At 36.2% G+C, this 18693-nt stretch overlaps 2 protein-coding genes across 3 annotated transcripts in view; both read left to right on the top strand.

The window, feature by feature from the left end:
• The window catches only part of LOC108972892, a 98450-nt gene extending 98121 nt beyond the window's left edge, over positions 1-329 (top strand). The window contains exon 5 of the transcript XR_001993678.1: positions 86-329. The gene's annotated coding sequence lies outside the window, so the exon portion shown is untranslated. The remainder of the gene's footprint in view (positions 1-85) is intronic.
• Positions 330-9539: 9210 nt separating this feature from the next.
• LOC108972893 (regulator of G-protein signaling 7) lies at positions 9540-17111 on the top strand. 2 transcript variants are annotated; one of them, XM_018939784.1, is made up of 7 exons: positions 9540-11255; positions 14423-14670; positions 14753-14936; positions 14999-15279; positions 15356-15469; positions 16446-16571; positions 16641-17111. In XM_018939784.1, the coding sequence occupies exons 1-7, from the start codon at positions 10047-10049 to the stop codon at positions 16966-16968; spliced, it is 2490 nt and encodes an 829-aa protein (XP_018795329.1). In that variant the 5' UTR covers positions 9540-10046; the 3' UTR covers positions 16969-17111. The 2 variants fall into 2 exon arrangements, with proteins under 2 accessions (XP_018795329.1, XP_018795328.1); XM_018939783.1 differs by having other exon boundaries at positions 14399-14670.
• Positions 17112-18693: the final 1582 nt, after the last annotated feature.

Here is an 18693-nt window from a genome sequence, read left to right as displayed (position 1 = left end):
AATAAGATTTAAATGAACTATTAATTCCAAAATCTTTAGTAATAATAGTTTTGTAAAATGCAGTCTATCTTTCCATTCTTTTTAGCAACAGATAACTTAGAAAAATATCGAATTATCCACAACATGTATTTTTAACGGAATAATCGTACAGTACTTTGATATTTTGGCAAAGAAGGGAAAATAAATACAATAATATAGACTGAAGCCTAATTCAAATCCATAAAATGCCTTTCGGATGCTTTTGGAAAAATTACCACCCTAATTTATTCGTTTGTAGCCAACTTATGAGCACCTAATTTAATTTATTTTTGATAAACCATAAACCTTATGCAAAAGTATAAGTCACAAAGGGAAGGTAAGGTTAGGGTGGTACTCAAAAATTCGAGATTAAATCACAAACCAAAAGATTTGTTTATAAATATAAAACAAAGGGCGATTTGAACTAAAAATTTTAAGTACCGGCCTATCGACTGATTTTTACCATGCTTTGAGCTCCTTTTGATTTATATTTTTACAGAAGATTTATGGTTTATCAATAACAAATTAAATACTATTCATTTTCCGAGTAAAAATTATATTCATTTGGCAGCATTGGAGCCAAACTTGGTAGCATTGCCGCAGGGAATTATTGTCCAAATCAAAAACACACAATAAGTTATTTAGTTTATGGGAAAGATGGAGTATTTGCTAGCATATTCTTGATTGAAATTTCTCAAGGAAGATACAGACAGAAGCTTAAAAAGGTATAAAGTCAAAAATCGGTGGCAGCAAGCAATTGTTAAATGTTGTTCGAATATATTATACATATCTACACAACAAAATATCCGATTTTCACAGATTTACTAAAAACAAACCGAGCGGTGCCGAAGAAAAAAATCAGCCTTATTTATTAAACATGCTTGTATGTAACCATAAATACGTCAAGAACACATCTATCACTGTAAAGCTAAGAAATATGGCTTGACAAAAACTATCCAGTAATAAATGAAAGAAAAAACACTATATTATATCTATATATGATATATAATATATACATGATATTTTAGCTAACTTTAGCTTAATTTTTAAATACTCATACTCTTCACTTCTATTACGTTTCATAGTTTGTTGCTTCACTAAAAGCTTGTACTAAAAATATTGATTAACTAGATTAGGTTGTAAGCAAAATTATATTAATTAATTAAGGAAGCTAATTGAATGGATTCGATAAAGTATTATCACTCTGAAAAAAAAACAAGAATTTATTTAGTATATATGTTTAAATATTTATACATCAGCAATTAATTTTAGTTAGGATAAGTCAGTAGTGATAAGAAAAAAATCACTTTAAAATGTACACATAATAATGTAACACATCCATGCCATGATTGTGAGAAATGGCAGTTTTGAGTTGATAAAAATAAATGAAAGATAATGAATAAGGTTATATATGAAATACTTATGACTAAAACGATAAAAATATAATTAAACGATAACTATATTCTTCGTATAACTTAGAAATTTAGCATTAAGCAAATGCATGTCTAAAAACCTAAAAACCATCTGTTTAAATGTCATATTATAACATATTTAATATTAAGTTAATTTATATAAAAACGAACGATTTATAAAAGAAAAGCATGTACATTTCATTAACATGCTTAAAAGTTACTTAAATAAATATTTAATAGTTTAATTACAACTAATTAAAAGAATGTTATTTAATTGCTGTTTCTGCAAGAAGAATGGAAGTTAGTGTAAGTATAACCATTAAACAAAAAACACTCCTAAGTACTCAAGATGCCGCTTACATACACACCTGTATGTATATATATATAAAACATCTGAAAAAAAATCGGTTCAGGTTTGACGAAATTGTGAAAAAAAATACAATTTTCTATTTTTCCAAAACTCAATCTCGTCAATTTGACACCAAAATCATCAAAATCGGTTAAGATTTGGCGATTCTACGAAAACCCGTTGTTTTCTTCCAATTTTCCAAAACTCCTCTTCAACCCCGTCAATTTTACACCAAAACCATTAAAATCAGTTAACGTTTGCCGAAATTATGAAAAAAATCTTTAAAATTTTAAATTTTATAAGTTTTCCAAAACTATTCTCAAACCCCGTTGATTTGACAATAAAATCATCAAAATCGGTCAAGATTTGCCGGAATTATGAAAAATCCGTATTTTCCTTCAATTTTCCAAAACTCCTCTCAAATCCCTTCAATTTGACACCAAAATCTTCAAAATTGGTTAAGATTTGTCAATTCTACGAAAAATAGCAATTTTCTTTCAATATTCCAAAACTCCACTTCAAACCCTTTAATTTGACACCAAAATCATTAAAATCGGTTAAGATTTGAGGAAAATACGAAAAAATTCTAATCTGGTCACCCCAGCCACACGGCGGCGCAAACCAAATTTTTCATTTCACCAAATCGCCAATTTGCACCAGGCACCCAGAATCGCCCAGTAGGTAGCTGCCGCGAAAAAATATTTTTTTCTGTAGCCTACCTCAAAGGCGCACTATGAACTGCGTTACCAGCACATGCAGGACAGCCGGATGTGAAGCATGTTACAACGTTTACGCGAATAACTTCCATAATTCTGCACCAATTTCGACCGTTCAGGCACCAAATGAAAGGGCAAGCGTGCAGCTACACAATCAAATACAAACAAATGGTAACAAACCACAAATAGAAGATATTTTGTGAATGAAATGTATCGTAGTAACTTCATGAGAAAAACTGTAAATTTTTTTCTTAGAAAATAAGATGAAACGGTCTTTCTGATACCAATTACTAGAAATAGGCTTCATAAGCATATTCTGTTAACGACAACATTTCATCTATAACACATTCATATTTATTGCATGTTTTTGCATCGCTTCTTCCTAGCTTAATTGCCATGCTTACGTGGCAGATGAAAGTAAGTGCGTAAAACTATCTTTTCTAGAAGATATCACCTTTCATTTGCCACCAAAATCATTGAAATCGGCTGAGTTTTACCAAAGTTATAGGGCAATATGCGAACGGTACTGCATTATCCACCATTTCCTGTAGTTGCGTGCGCGCCTTTGAGGTATGCAACGAAAAATTATTTATTTTTTGCCGCAGTTGCCTACTTGGCACTTATGGTCGCCTGGTACAATTTGATGTTTGTGAGTTTGCCGAAAAATTGAGCAAACGTGCTAGAGTGGCCAGAAGTGAATTCTTCCTAATTTCGGCAAATCTTAACCGATTTTGATGATTTTGGTGTCAAATCAAAGGGATTTTAAAGGAGTTTAAGAAAATTAAAGGAAAATAGGCATTTTTCGCAATTTCGGCAAATCTGAACCGATTTGGAGGATTTTGGTGTCAAATTAAAGGGAATTGAAAGGAGTTTAAGAAAATTAAAGGAAAATAGGAATTTTTATTAATTTCAACAAATCTTAACCGATTTTGCTGATTTTGGTGTCAAACTAAAAGGATTTTAGAGGAGTTTCGGAAAATTGAGATTTTTCGTAATTCCGTCAAATCTGAACAGATTTAAATGATTTTGGTGTCAAATTAAAGGAGTTTTGGGAAACTGGAAAATCTTAACCGATGATTTTTGCAAAATTTGAACAAAAATTAAGAAAATAACGATTCTTCGTAAAATTGGCAAATCTTAACCGTTTTTGATGATTTTGGTGTCAAATGAAAGGTAACCGAAAGGAGTATCAAAAAATTTATAGAAATTGCATAATTTAATACATAAACAAATTATATGGGAAAAATATAAGAAAACTTGTCAAAATATAATTGTGTATATACTCACTATTCATCTCAGTTCAAAATAATTAAATAAAACACATTATTGCATATTTTGCTTTGATAATCTCTATTTTGGAACATACCTCTTTTTTTCAATAAAAAAATGTACATGATTTTTCAAAAAGCAGTTGATTTCTGTGAATTTACTTACAGTTTGGTTTAGGTGATGATGATGTGCAACGGAAAATTTCCTGCTAACTAGTTCACACCCGGGAAATAGTAACAGGCGCTCTAAACCGAATAGTAGGAGTAATGCCGATCATTTTCATGAATAACTTTCACATTTCTAAACCGTTCGAGGATGTTCAGGTATCTAATGAAAAGATATTGCCAATTATCTGCCAATTCTGGATCCAATACAGTTATGCGTTCACGTTATGTCTAGAAAATATTAGTTTGTAACTTTGAAACAAATCTTGATTTTTATCTCTATTATTAAAACAAAAATGGCTTTCCAAAAAATAAAACAGTAATTTTAGACAGATATAAATATATACATTTATAAATCTACGTAAAAGTAGTCAATAACTTTGGTGATACCATAACAAAATTATATAAAATACAAAATTTTGTATTACTTGGGTAAAGGGGTACAGTGATATTAATATATATGAAGTACTTAAAATCCTCACGCCCAAAAATATCTGCATACACACAGAAGCCACAACTTAATATTAACGAAAACATATTTGTGGTCATGTGCTTATCAAACATTAGCACACCCAACGGTGTTCGTTGTGGATAACCATTTGCAGTCACTCAAACTTAACATCAGCGAAGCGGTAATCAGTCATCCACTTGACCATTCTTTCATTCCGCTTCAATTAATCAGTTAGTCATTTAGTCATCCTTTCATGCCAATTATGCTATTTTTGTCCTAGGCCCACCAAATGACGCATGCGCACCACTAATGTGCTTGCTGAATGCTCTCCACCTCAATGACAAGTGTGGAAAAGAGCGTAAAATTCAATTTAAACCAGCAACGGAAATTTTTTGGCACACACTCACATCAATGAGAATTATATGCAATGGCAGTTGATGACGTGTTGCCAGATTACGTTTTCCAAAAATTAATAAAATTGGAAAACTAAAGTTGTGTTTTTATTAATGATTAATATTTCCAAATTATTTCTGTATTCAAAAGCATTCACTCGAAGTAAAAATATTTTTAAACAGATTTCCAAATCACTAGCATTGATACTTTTATTAATCAATCCTCTGCATAGGACTAAAGTTCAGACACTTAAAATTCGAATCAGAGAAAAACTATTTTTATACTCTCGCAACAAAGTTGCTAAGGAGAGTATTATAGTTTTGTTCACATAACGGTTGTTTGTAAGTCCTAAAACTAAAAGAGTCAGATATAGGGTTATATATACCAAAGTGATTAGGGTGACGAGTAGAGTTGAAATCCGGATGTCTGCCTGTCCGTCCGTCCGTGCAAGCTGTAACTTGAGTAAAAATTGAGATATCACGATGAAACTTGTCATGCGAAAGTATAAAATGTTCAGTGACACCCGAACTTAGCCCTTCCTTACTTGCTCTTTTTATTTTGGCATTTTAAGTATACCTTTGAGACATATTTAAATAGCATCTGACTTGAAGTTGTCAGCTTATACTATCAGTAGAGAGATAGTTCGTTGCTTGTGATATATGTAGTTAAGAAACTTCTTTGAAGGAATCAATAGTAATTAAGTTCGTTCTCAATTTACCCACAAACTTCTTCTCATTACTGAAGAAGATTTTAATTTTTTTTAAATATATAACGACCTTTTTCATGACCACCACGGACACGCCTGCAGAAGTCCAGACGCTAACCTAATTTTCGACGGTTTTCAAGCATTTCACGTTCGATATTCGTACGGAGTTCATCAATCGTCGCTAGCTTGTTGGCATAGACCCTAGACTTGACATAGCTCCACAGAAAATAGTTTAATGGCGTCAAATCACAGGACCGAGGTGACCAATTCACAGGGCCATTTCGTGAGATAACACCTTAAGCAAACATGGTTTTCAATAAATCAATTGTAACATTCGCTCTGTGGCTTGTGACGCCATCCTGTTGGAACCACATATTGTCCAAGTCCATATCATCCAATTCCGGTTAAAAATATTCGGTTATCATTGAGCGGTAGCGATTCTCATTCACAGTAACGTGCCGGTCTTGATCATCACGGAAGAAGTACGACCCAATGACGCCGCCGGCCTATAAACTGCACCAAACAGTAATTTCTTCGGAATGTGACTCATGAAGTACCTATGAACTGCTGCCTAACCAATAACGCATATTTTGTTAATTGACGAAGCCATTAAGCCAGAAATTAGCTTCAACGCTGAAGATGATTTTTCGAGGAGAATCTGGATCGTCATACGGCGATTCTGGTGATCAGGCGGCTTCATATTCTTGCGTCAATTTGACCTTGTTATAATGTAGGACAGGCTGTTTTCGCAAAATTCGCCACAACGACGTCACAGAGATGCCCAATGCTTGAGAACGACGTGTGAGAGACTGATTTGGGTCTTCCTCAATTGATGCGCTAGCGGTACCAATATTCTCGACACTACGGGCACTTCTCTGCCTCACTTTCACGAAAACATTTTGTACTGTGCCTGTGGATTGAAATTTTTCAACTAGACGCTCAATTGTTGATCTGACAGGACGATTACGACAACCATAAATTGGACGTAACACTCTTAAAGTTGAGGCCACTGACTCCGAATTTCGGTAGTAAATTTTAATAATTTCTACTCGTTGTTGGATCGTACACTTTTCCCCGATGAAATGGCGAACATTACTGAAGAGAAATGTCAAAAGAGTTAAAATAGCGGGAAATATATGGCGTCGTTTGTTGTCGGTCTTCTTTTGTACTGTACCCCCCTTATATACTCGTATACACATATGTACATCAGGTGATTCAAGTGTAGGTACTTTTTTCAATAGCAGTCGTTGCTGAGAGTGTACAAAAAGACCATGAAGAGTCGGTTCGGTGCCGGTCTCAAACACTCAGACCGACGTTGGAAAGATTCGTCGCATTGTACGTCAAGATTTTAAATTTTAAGCATATAAAATACAGCTTGTGCAAGAATTGAAGCCGCTCGACCTTCCAAAGCGAAATCGCTTCGCTCTATAGGATCCTGAAATGTTCCAAAAACATCCGATGTTTTCGTGACAAATTTTGTTCAGCGATGAGGCCCATTTCTGGCTCAATGTAAACAAGCAAAATTGAAGCATTTAGAACGAAGAGCATCCAGGAGGAATTCAAAAGCTTCCATTTCATCCAAAAAAAATCAAGGGTTGGGTGTGGCTTGTGGGACGGTGGAACCATCGGTCACTATTTCTTCAAAAATGATGCCGTTGAGAACAAAACCGTCAATAGCGACCGTTAGCGCGCCATGATAACTGACTATTTGATGCCTGATATTGAAACTCGTGATGTCGGCAACATTTGGTTTCAGCATGACAGCACCACCTCTCACACATCGCATCAATCATTGGATTTATAGAGAGATCAGTTCGGTCAGCAGATAATTTCACGTTTTGCCCCAGTATGATATCACACCGTTAAACTTTCCTGCGATAAGTAATATCTAAGGCCTATGCGGACAATTACATTTCGATTCAGAACTTGGAGCAAAACGTCACGCTTGACATGCGTTAGTTACCAGTCGAAACGCTCAAACAAGTCATCGAATATTGGACTCAAGGAGATGGACTATCTGAGACGTAGCTGCAGCAAACATTTGAAAGACTTAATCAATAGAGAAATTTTTCGTTTTTTGGAAACAAAAATATTTAATCAATTGTCGTCCGAATTCGATATTATACACTTATGCCACTACTTCTTACAATCGTGGAACCCTTCTCAAACTCGACTTCTTGGATAGCTTTTAGCTCTTTCAGTAATGTATACCTGTAAAATAGCGGACCTTTAAGATTACCTTTGTTTTTGTAAATAGGAACAAGTCACACGGAGCCATGTCTGGCGAATGCGGAGGTTGGGCTATCCGTAAACTATTGTTTTTGGCCAGGAATTCGAGACGATAAATAAAAACACTACTTGCTACAAATACAGTAATCAAGTATTTCAGTGACAAGTATAGCAATATAATAAACGAAATTGACAATTGGACTCTCCAAACCCACGAAATTCCATTATCTGAACACACCTCGTATATGGATCTAGGTAAATCATACTTATTATCATACTACTGTGATGAAATTCAAAGGTACATTTCTAATTTATACTTCGCCTGTCTTTAGAATCGGCAAATTTTTTTTCTGTAAGTTGGTTGTTCTGTTAGTGACATCTATGCTAAATTTCACGTCAAATATTCATTAGTGTTTGAGTCGTTTTGTGAGGTTCTAAAAGTGAATTTCTCTGTTTTTACTATGTCTGAATTTATTGAACAAAGAAGTGCGATAATGCACCATCTCATACTGCATTGGTTATTCGTGATCATTTCGCCACATTTTCAACTAATATCGTGCCGCATCCAGCGCATTCGCTTGATTCACCTTCGTGTAACTTCTGACTATTCAGCAAATTCACATGACCACTCCGAGGACACCGTTTTAACTCAATTGAGGTTATAAAAGCTGAATCGAAGAAGGAAGGCTCTGATCTAATCACGACGGAGGATATAGTGCCATGATGACTGGAAAATTCGTTGGCATAAGTGTATTGCAGCGGGAGGGGATTATTTTGAAGAAGATGAAATGGACAAAATTCACCTTTCAATTTGATCACAAATAAATTATGTATGTAAATTGTTAGCAAAAGTAATCACAACTTAAGTAAAACATGAAAAGAACAAAACTTATAACTGATATTTTCGTATGTACACATTATGTATATAAAATTTTGGGGAAAAGCTATTATATCTAGAATCGGGCATATATCCTCGGCTTACCTTTTCTTGAAGGTTCATTACAAATTTAACAGTGGTTATCTCGCTGTGTCGACAAATCTGTCTATATCTTTTAATATCTTTATGTGAGTCAAAAATTAAGAAAAAATTACAGCTAATGGCAACGCAGTGCTAACGGTGAAACAGAGAGCCGACGCACAAATGGGAACAGAAAGCAGTCAACTGAGTAGAGAACATGAAAGTTGACAGAGAGCAAGCCATTGAAGCAAGACACTTCAAAGAAGCACACACAATAAAATTGGTAGCAACAACAAAAGGACAACTACAAAAATAACTTTATCGGCATTAATAAACGATGAGCAAATTGCCACGAACAACTGACACGAAAGGAGCGCAACCAACGAGCTAACGAATGCCAACCGAAACGAATGAACGAGTAAGCTGAGCGCACGAGTAGTGGCGGTGTGCCATTGCCAGTGCCAGTGTCAGTCAGCTTCGAGTGGCAAAGTGACATTTAGAATTTATGTGTAAAGGAGGAAATATCTAATGGTGCAGCATATTAATACATAACTCTGGAAATTTTGGTACAACTGACAGTTTTTGTGTATTAAAATGTGAAATAATATTGAAATCAAAACGCGTTACTAAATAATAAATTCAAAGTTAGCAATTTGAAAGTGTGAATACCGTTGTGTTAATATAAATTCGTCTGCATATAATTTGCTATACGGAAAAATTTCTACGAGTGCTTAAGGAGTTAGGAATAAAATATATATACATATTATATATGTATATATATATGCCGAGTGAAAGGTAGCTGGCGCAGAGAGCACAGCAATTACTCGCGACCCAACCCCGCTGTTTTCCACAGCAACAACAACAAATGCAACGACAACGGCCATAAAAATAAGTATCAAATAAAAAATGGCTTAAGTGTGCGCACTCAGAGAGTGTACCTACGTATGTGCGTGCGTATGTATGTGGGTGCCTTTAGATAGGTAAGTGTGCGTGTAAGTTCGAGTGCTACAACTCCGATAACGGCAGTTCGGTCTGACCTTTTTAGCTTTTACTGCCCTCTGTGCACCTTGTAGCGACAGTTGCTCGGTCGGTCGGTCGGTCGGTTGGCGGCGGGGTGCTTATACTGTCATTTGGTGTATAACCGTTATCGAAGCGTGTAATTCGTACAAACCCTAGCGCTGCAAATCGGTAAATGTCTTCGTGCAGACTTGTCAATCGAAACACAAATGGAAAGTGATTTTAACGGTGATAAGTAATTGAAAGGAATTGAAGTTTTTTCGGTTATATGTATGTATGTATGATTAAATATACATACATAGCTAGTTTGTATACTTGTGCGGCGGCGAAATCTCAAGCACCATAACTACTAATCAATGAAAAAATGGTAACGATGACTTCAGAGGTGGACAAAACGCAAACTTCAATCGTCTTGGCTGCCAAGTCGGCAGCCGAAAGCGCCGCCGCCAGTGCAAGCAGTCCAATTGGTGGCGAGGAGATGGGCCACCGCCAACGCATAGCGCTTGAGGGCGGTGACAATGGTGAGGTTGCGGTGCAAACGCTTACAGCAAGCAAAGTAACGAGCGGCGATGATTGTAATGAAGTGCCGGAAAAAATCGCAATCACAACAACAACTACAACAAATATGAAGCCATTGGAGTTGTCAAGTGTGACAATTTCGATTGAATTGGCGAGCGAGGATGACTCCTCAACAGCTGCGACGCCTGCCACGGCCGCTGAAGCAGCTATATGTACAACAATAACACCGGCCATACCGGTGATGCCAACCACACCGCAAGGAGCAACGCCCAAAACGGTAGCTACGCCCGACGTAGCGCCACCGCCTGCCACACCTACGAATACAGTAAATATATCAGCAACAACACCAACAGCAACAGCTGTAGAAGCGCCAGCAGCAATAACTGCTACAACCACAAAAAGAGAGAAAACAACTGCAAGCGTTGAAGCGGCGGCCGCCACCAAATGTAACGTAAAAACTACCGTTGCAGACACCACTAGTTTCACATTAACTGAAAATATTGTTGGCAAAAGCGAAAACCGCAACAACGACCAGAACACTACAACAAGTACCACAACAACATTTACAGCAGCAAGCGTTAAAACAATTGCCACGGTTGCAAGCGGCAAAACAATAGTATCCACCAGCACCACCACCACATCATCACCAATACCATCAACGTCAACGCCAAAGGTGAATTTCAACATGAATAGCGCCAACAGCACCACAAGCAATAGCACGTGTACCTCGAGTACGAACAGCACCAGCAGTGTGACCAGCATGTCTACGCCGGCTGCCGTGGGTGGCATCACTGGCAATGGTAATGGCAATACTGCCGCCAGTACTGGTCTGGGCGTGAGCAACAGTCACTATCATCATCAACATCATCAGCAGCAACAGCAGCAAAGCGCTCAACATGGGAAATCGTCGGCCAGCAGTGGCAGCGGCGGCGGCGCGGACGGCTCCCATACTGCGTTGCCAGGAGCGAAGTCGTCACTCACCACTGGCGCCATTCTAAATCACCCACAACAGCGTCGCAACGAAGATGCGCCCAATATTCTGGTGTACAAAAAGGTAATCAAAAAGCGACAATACAAAAAGTCACAAATGTCTTATTGAGCAGTTGGTGGTAGTGTTTAAGCAGATATTAGCTGCTTATTTGTAGCAGCGTGTAGTTATACCATGCAACAGTTTTATCAAAACCTGTGACAATTTACCTAATGAAGTTGTTGTATGTACAGGCATAGGTAGTGTCTTTTAAGTGAAATTATCTGTAGAAAACGAGATGAGTTCATATGATACCGATATATGATTTTTTTTTGTGTTTTTGTTCCCATGATTGTTGACTTGTTTAATGTCCAATTTATAAACCCAAATCTCGTTGGCAATCGCATGTTTGATTCAGACAATGATCTTAATAAGCAAAGCACAGCCGTTAATGCGACGAAGTAAATGTCGTTTTGTAAGAACATAAGGAACCACTTCGAATTTACTTGTTAACTACTTTATTTTATCCATATATGCATTTTCATTAACGAAATTGTCGAAAATAAATTTTGCAAACTAATTTTGACATTGGCGTTGAATTAACACATCTTCTCCGTACACATAATTTTCGCCTTGCTCGAAAAGATTTTTTATCCTTTTGATAGTAAAAACAGTAAAATATTCCGAAAATGCAGTTTTTGATCTTCCATTGGTGAATGAATCTTAAACAACATATTTCTTTTTCTTTCCATTGAGTACAGAGTATGCTCCAATGTTCTAGATCATAGTTCTCTTGCAGATCTAATTATGGTTATATTTTGCTAAAAATATTTCAGCTGACTTCAGGTTTGCTTAACATTCAGTATGTTCTCTTCTGAGCCAAACACGTCTCAAGGCGTTGAAAAATACAAACGTTTGCTCTAATCATGGTTGTTGTTTTCCAATGCAACTGTTCTTTAATGTGTGTTTTTCAAAGTAGAGGGTTTGATGAAGTCTGTCCCGTATTGTATCCAGAGATATATCTCCATAACCTTTTTTAGCTTCTCTTAGACTTAGCAGTGGTTTCTTATTAAAAACAATAGCTTTGCCCTTATCTTTACGTTAGGTTAGTTTAATCCGGTAGTCCAATGAGCCATGCGTAGTTTTGGTCCTTTGCGATACCAGATGAAGTTCATTTAAAAAGTCTATGAGGAGTAGTCATTCTTTAGGATGCTCTGCTAATGCGAGACAAGTGCGCAAGAGATGATCCATTGTTTCCCTGGAGCCTTGCTCATGACATTTACTGCAATCTTCTCGTTCTGTCAAACCCATTCTGCGCGGCGCGTGTGTGTCGCCACCAAACAGTGACCTGTCAGAATTCCTCATGTTCCTACATTCCATTCTATCGAGTGCCAATAAAAATTTTGTGTACTTCCAATCTACCGTTTAGCCATGACTGCTGTAGTTTTGCACCCAGGTAGCTCGTTCCATCGGGGTTTACCATGCCTGTGTCTACATCGTCGTATAGATATTGCACTGGTTTCCCAATTTTGATCACGTTTGATGCCTTTGTGGCCTCACACCCAGTAGAAGTAAAGTTGCTTGCTTCTGGTAACATTTTCCACTGCTGCTTTCCAAGACACTTCTGGCCAATATGCGATACGAGGTTATCGCCTTGATTGCTACTTGGCTGTCCTCGCAAATTTTGGCTCTGGAGTTGCCAGCAGGTGCATTAGAGACCAGCGTCGCTCGTAGATGCCACAAGATTCCTCACTCTTTCTAACTTGTCACCTACGTTTCCAGTTTCTGCATACTAGTCAGGACACCTTTTCACAATTACACTAATACTTTACAGTTTTTTAATAGTCCATTTCGGATCTTTTTCCTTTCTTCAAAAGGTTTTTTTATACCGATTACTAATTTTTCTTATTTCACGGCGCGATGTACCGCATTAAGAAAATCGGAAAAACGAATTATACGTGTCAGCAAACACACTGAACATGTTTTAATTATAAAAAATATATACTATATATTGATTAATCGAGCCTGCTTCACAAAAATTTGTTGAGGATTTTTTTGGGAGGGAAAGAAATAATTGATTAAAGCGAGTTTACAGTTATATATTTAAACATCAGCCGCAAATATTTTAGATACAAAATCTTTTATATTCTGCCTTTGGAACGCAATTGCTCGATGCATCTCATGGCACCATCTTTGCATCTTGTGGAGTAAGTTAGGTAATGAAACGTTGCTTAGAAACCAATTTCTTGCGACGAAAAACATTGTCATTGCAATTTTGGACAAATGCTATGTTATAAAGTACTTCCAGTCCAAATATTTATAGCTATTTTGATAGATTTCCAGATGTTAATGGGTTATACCAGTGAGAATCATGAAAAATTAGGTGATTTTTGTGGATTTTTTTTTTTAAGAGAAAGTACTCGATTGAATTTTTCGACCTTTTTTTAACATAATAAGGTATATTTTCAGCTATATTTCATTATTTTTTTTTTACAAAAATTTTGAAAAATAACGGAATTATGGGCTGTCTTCGGAGATGCCAAAAAAAGTGCCCCAACAAAAAAATTTTTTTTTGAAAGTTTCACACTGGTATACCCCCTTAATGGGAGTAGCAATCTCATACATATTTAACATCAAAGCAAATGTTTAAAATAGTCTAATATAACGCTATGATTTTTAATTTTTCTGGTATTATAAATCATCTGATGACTTCAATACATGGATGTTACTCATACGCCACGTTGGTCTTCAATTAAATATATTTTATCAACGTTTAACTTTGCCAATTGTAAAGTATTTACTTGAAGTTCACTTAGCAAAATAGCTAATTTGATGCTAACTCCATTACTTGCTTATAATAATATATACATATATAGATACATACATACGTATATGTATATGAGCTATATGCTCTTATTAAGGACAACGGGAGGTATGAGTAATTTATGCAATGACAAATTTTCCTGCTCCTTATCGCTTAGTACCGACGAATGATACTATTTCTTTCAATAAAATATATATAGTGTATGACCCTGTTAGAGTAAACTTAAACATATGCGGAATTCATTTCATAAAATTTCCCTATATGCTTCGAGGATTTCTTTAGATGAAGCAATTATAGAGAACAGATATTATTTCTAATATTTTACAGCTTCTTTATGTTATATAAAGTCTATATTAATTTCAAATTAAGCAAGTAAGTTCTAAAAAATGTATAACATAATCTGTAGTATGGCTTTCTTGCAAACCCACAGATGGAAGCAATTATTGAGAAGATGCAAGCGGAATCGACGGGTGTGGCGGTACGCACCGTCAAAGCCTTTATGAGCAAAGTGCCGTCGGTCTTTACCGGTGCCGATTTAGTCGCTTGGATACTAAAGAACTTAGATGTTGAAGATGTGACTGAAGCATTGCATTTTGCGCATTTGCTTGCATCACATGGCTACATTTTCCCAATCGATGATCATCAGTTGACTGTGAAAAACGATGGCACTTTTTATAGGTGAGTAGAATTTGGATTTTATGGAATGTAAATATAAGAAATGCGGATATTTGAATATTAAATTTCGTTCAATTTCACACAGATTTCAAACACCCTACTTCTGGCCATCAAATTGCTGGGAGCCGGAGAACACAGATTATGCCGTGTATCTGTGCAAGCGCACGATGCAGAACAAAACCCGACTGGAATTGGCCGATTACGAAGCGGAAAACTTAGCCAAACTTCAGAAGATGTTCTCACGCAAATGGGAATTCATATTCATGCAGGTTGGTAGCCTACACATAAATATAATATTTCCTTCGAATAACTACTATTAACGTTATCGTAGGCGGAGTCACAAAGCAAAGTGGCCAAAAAACGTGATAAGCTCGAGCGCAAAGTATTGGACTCACAGGAGCGCGCCTTCTGGGATGTGCACCGACCAATGCCAGGCTGTGTAAATACAACCGAAATCGACATTAAGAAAGCATATCGACGTGGCGGTCACGGTTGCGGCACTTCCGGCGGTGCCGTGGCCAAGAATCCCGTCGAACAGGTGACGCGTGTGATTGGTTTGCGCAAACAAAAGCTCGAGCGGCGCACAATAAAAGTGTCAAAGGCAGCCGAAGCGTAAGTCAAATTTGGAATATTCAATTTAGATCTAGTTTTGTGCTCATTTATAATGGTGTTATCATTTATAACACAGTTTGGTTGCCTACTACGAGCAATACAATGAATTTGATTACTTTATAACTTCACCAGAGTTGCCAAATCCTTGGCAAACGGACAGCACTGAAATGTGGGATGCGGAACGTAACTCGTAAGTACCATACCATATAATTAAGGGCGTTGAGATAAAAGTGACTGTGGGTATTATAAATATAGTTATGCATTAGGGTTTATCAGAAATGGTTGGTTTAGTTCGGTAGTAATCAATATTTTTTTCATATCGGTATTAGGGGGAGTATGAGCCAATTTGATCATTTTCAAGTAAACACGTTTACTTCGGATCCATTGAAGCTTTAATACCTTTCACAGGCCCTTTTCTTATTGCAAAAATGGTTTAAAAAATCATTAACTTGATTTTGCTCGGTCAATTCGTATCTCAGCTATATCCAATACTTGTCCGATCTCAACAACATCGACACAGTTCTGGAAAACAAACTTTGCCAAATTTTGTGAAGATATCTTGTCACATAAAATCCAGTTTTCTATATAAAGACTTCATTTTGGTCGATCAGTTTGTATGATAGCTATATCCAATAGTTGTTCGATCTCGGCAATTTCCTCAGAGATTGTAGCGGTGTTTTGAAAAATAGTCTCTGCCAAATTTCGTGAAGATATCTTTTAAAATAACAAAGATTTTTATACAAAAAATTTAATTTGATCGATCAGTTCGTATGGCAGCTATATCTAATCATTTTTCAATCTCATCAATTTCTTCGGAGATTGTAACGCCATTTTGAGAAATTATCCAAATGCAAAATTTCGTGTAGATATTTTGACAAATAAAAAATTTTCTATACAAGGACTTGATTTCGATCGGTAAATTTGTATGACAGCTATATCTATTCGTTATCCGATCTCAACAATTTCTTCAGAAAACACCTATACAGTTCTGGAAAATAACCTTTGCCAAATTTCGTTAAGATATCTTGTTATCGATTAGTTCGTATGACAGCTATATCCAATACTTGTCCCTTCCTTATCATAAGAATTTTGGAAAATAACCTCTGTAAAATTTCCTGAAGCAGTTTTCCCAAAAGTAACATAACTAAATATAATTTCACCTGCAGAAAAGAAGTACCTTTGCGTCATGTAAAACGTTGGGGCTTCAGTTTACGTGAGCTACTAAACGATCCAGTTGGACGTGAGCAATTCACGAAATTTCTCGAAAAGGAATACAGTGGCGAGAATTTAAAGTGAGTAAACAGTAATAAATTGCCGCAAAAAATATGACTACTAATAATATGCGCTCTTCTGTCGTACAGGTTTTGGGAGTCGGTGCAACAGATGAAAACACTACCACAATCTGAAATCAAAGAAGCAATACACAAAATCTGGCAAGAGTTTCTCGCACCCGACGCACCCTGTCCGGTGAATGTGGACTCGAAATCAGTGGAATTGGCACGTGAGGCGGTCAACGCCACGAATGGGCCGAATCGCTGGTGTTTCGACGTGGCCGCTGCGCATGTCTATCACCTCATGAAGAGTGATTCCTATTCCCGTTATTTGCGCTCGGATATGTATAAAGATTATTTGAACTGTTCGCGTAAGAAAATCAAATCAATACCAAATTTATTCGGTGTGAAGCGTTAGGCTAAGCATAGAGAGAACTCTATTGATAATGAGGGCGTGATTTATTGACGTAGTAAATGAAATTGTTTAACTAATAATGTACTTTATACCGTCATACAGCTTGTTATTTTTAACTATGCAGCTTAAAAGCTACGGATTATTGAAAAAAGGAATTGAATAGATTGTTTATGGTTGAGAATATTTTTTTTCTTGTTAACAATTAACTATTTATATTTTTATAGACTTAATATTCATATTTGCAGCAGAAACTATTAAATTTTAGTTATTTTTAAAATATGTGGCATTAACCGGTTAAAGAGCTTATTACAACAAATATTTTTGTTATAGAGCTTTCGACTCCCTTTAGTATAGATTTTCAATGAAACTAAAAAAACAAAAATGAATGAATTAATGGCATATTTGTTGAACTAATAAAGAAGAAGTAAAGGTAAACTGTAAACTGATTTAGGCAAATTGTAATAACACATGGAAATCGTAAACGTAAATATCTGTTTACAGCTGCATATACAATGCATTTCCTGCAGAAATATTATCATAAAGGCAAAATAGCTGAATTGGTGTAGACGCATGTCACATGAATATATACATATACATATTACATGATTACTTGTTTGCAGATGAATACACTAAGTACATAAGTTTGTACATACATAAGTATATGAATATACATAGAGTTATAGCATATATGTCTAAATGTTAATTGTATTAAGGTATGTAATTGAAATCAGCATACATATACATATTAAAAATGTTCAATGTTTTGAGCATTTTCAAGAATAAACTGCCAATGCTTATTATTAATTTGTTTGTATGTATGTATATAAGCGGTAAAATTCATGGATAACTTATGATGGTATACGACAACTTTTATACCCTTAGCAGGGTAACATTAAGTTAGTCACGAAGTTTGTAACACCCAGTCGAGCTGAGTCGCTTTAGCCATATCCGTCTGAATATCCATCTGTCTGTGTATATATACGAATTAGTCCCTCAGTTTTTAAGATATCCTTTTGAAATTTGGCAAACGTCATTTTCTCTTCAAGCAGCTGCTCATTTGTCGGAACTGCCGATATCGGACCCCTGAACGATCGGATGCAAGTTTTTGTATGGAAAACTTTCACATTTCACAATGTATTTTCACAAAAGTTGGCACAGGTTATTTTCTAAAGCAGCAATGTAATCTCCGAAGAAATTGTTCAGATCGTTTAACTATAGCATATAGCTGACATACAAACTGAACGATCGGAATCAAGTATGGAAAACTGATCCTCGAAAGAGACCAGACCTGCTAGATTTTGTCGTGTATAGAGGCATATCACAACGTCAACATAACTTAAAAGATCGTCTCAGTATTAAATTTTCGAGAAATCGATTTTTTTGTTGCATTGTCGGATAATATTAGTTTGTCAAAAAAGTCTTGCGGTATTTTTATTGAATTTTCAATTGACATAAAATTTTTTTTGATGACTCATGCCCAGCTCTTAACCGATGCTACGGCTGCTACTATGCCGGTCTCTTCCGACCAATTCAGCGATTTTATCGCAATTTTCGACGACAGGCCTTCCGGAGCGTGGCGCATCTTCGGCCACCTCTACACCAGAACGAAAACGTTGAAACCATCGTAGTGCGGTGGAAATGGAAACTGTATCGAGTCCATAAACTGCATACATTTTATTGGCTGCTTGAGATGCATTTTTGCCTTTATCGTAGTAGTACTGCAAAATA

Source organism: Bactrocera latifrons, unplaced genomic scaffold (assembly GCF_001853355.1).
Source record: "Bactrocera latifrons isolate USDA-ARS-PBARC rearing strain unplaced genomic scaffold, ASM185335v1 scaffold_437, whole genome shotgun sequence".
NCBI classification, from domain to species: domain Eukaryota; kingdom Metazoa; phylum Arthropoda; class Insecta; order Diptera; family Tephritidae; genus Bactrocera; species Bactrocera latifrons.
The sequence above is the reverse complement of the archived record's forward strand: the minus strand, read 5'-3'. Positions and strand labels throughout refer to the sequence as shown.

Excerpts from the sequence above, each read along its gene's own strand:
- LOC108972893 (XM_018939783.1), top strand. The coding sequence starts at position 10,047 with ATGGTAACGATGACTTCAGAGGTGGACAAAACGCAAACTTCAATCGTC. Across the intron at positions 11,256-14,398 it reads ATATTCTGGTGTACAAAAAG|TATGGCTTTCTTGCAAACCC; the intron begins GTAATCAAAAAG and ends CATAATCTGTAG. Across the intron at positions 14,671-14,752 it reads AACGATGGCACTTTTTATAG|ATTTCAAACACCCTACTTCT; the intron begins GTGAGTAGAATT and ends AATTTCACACAG.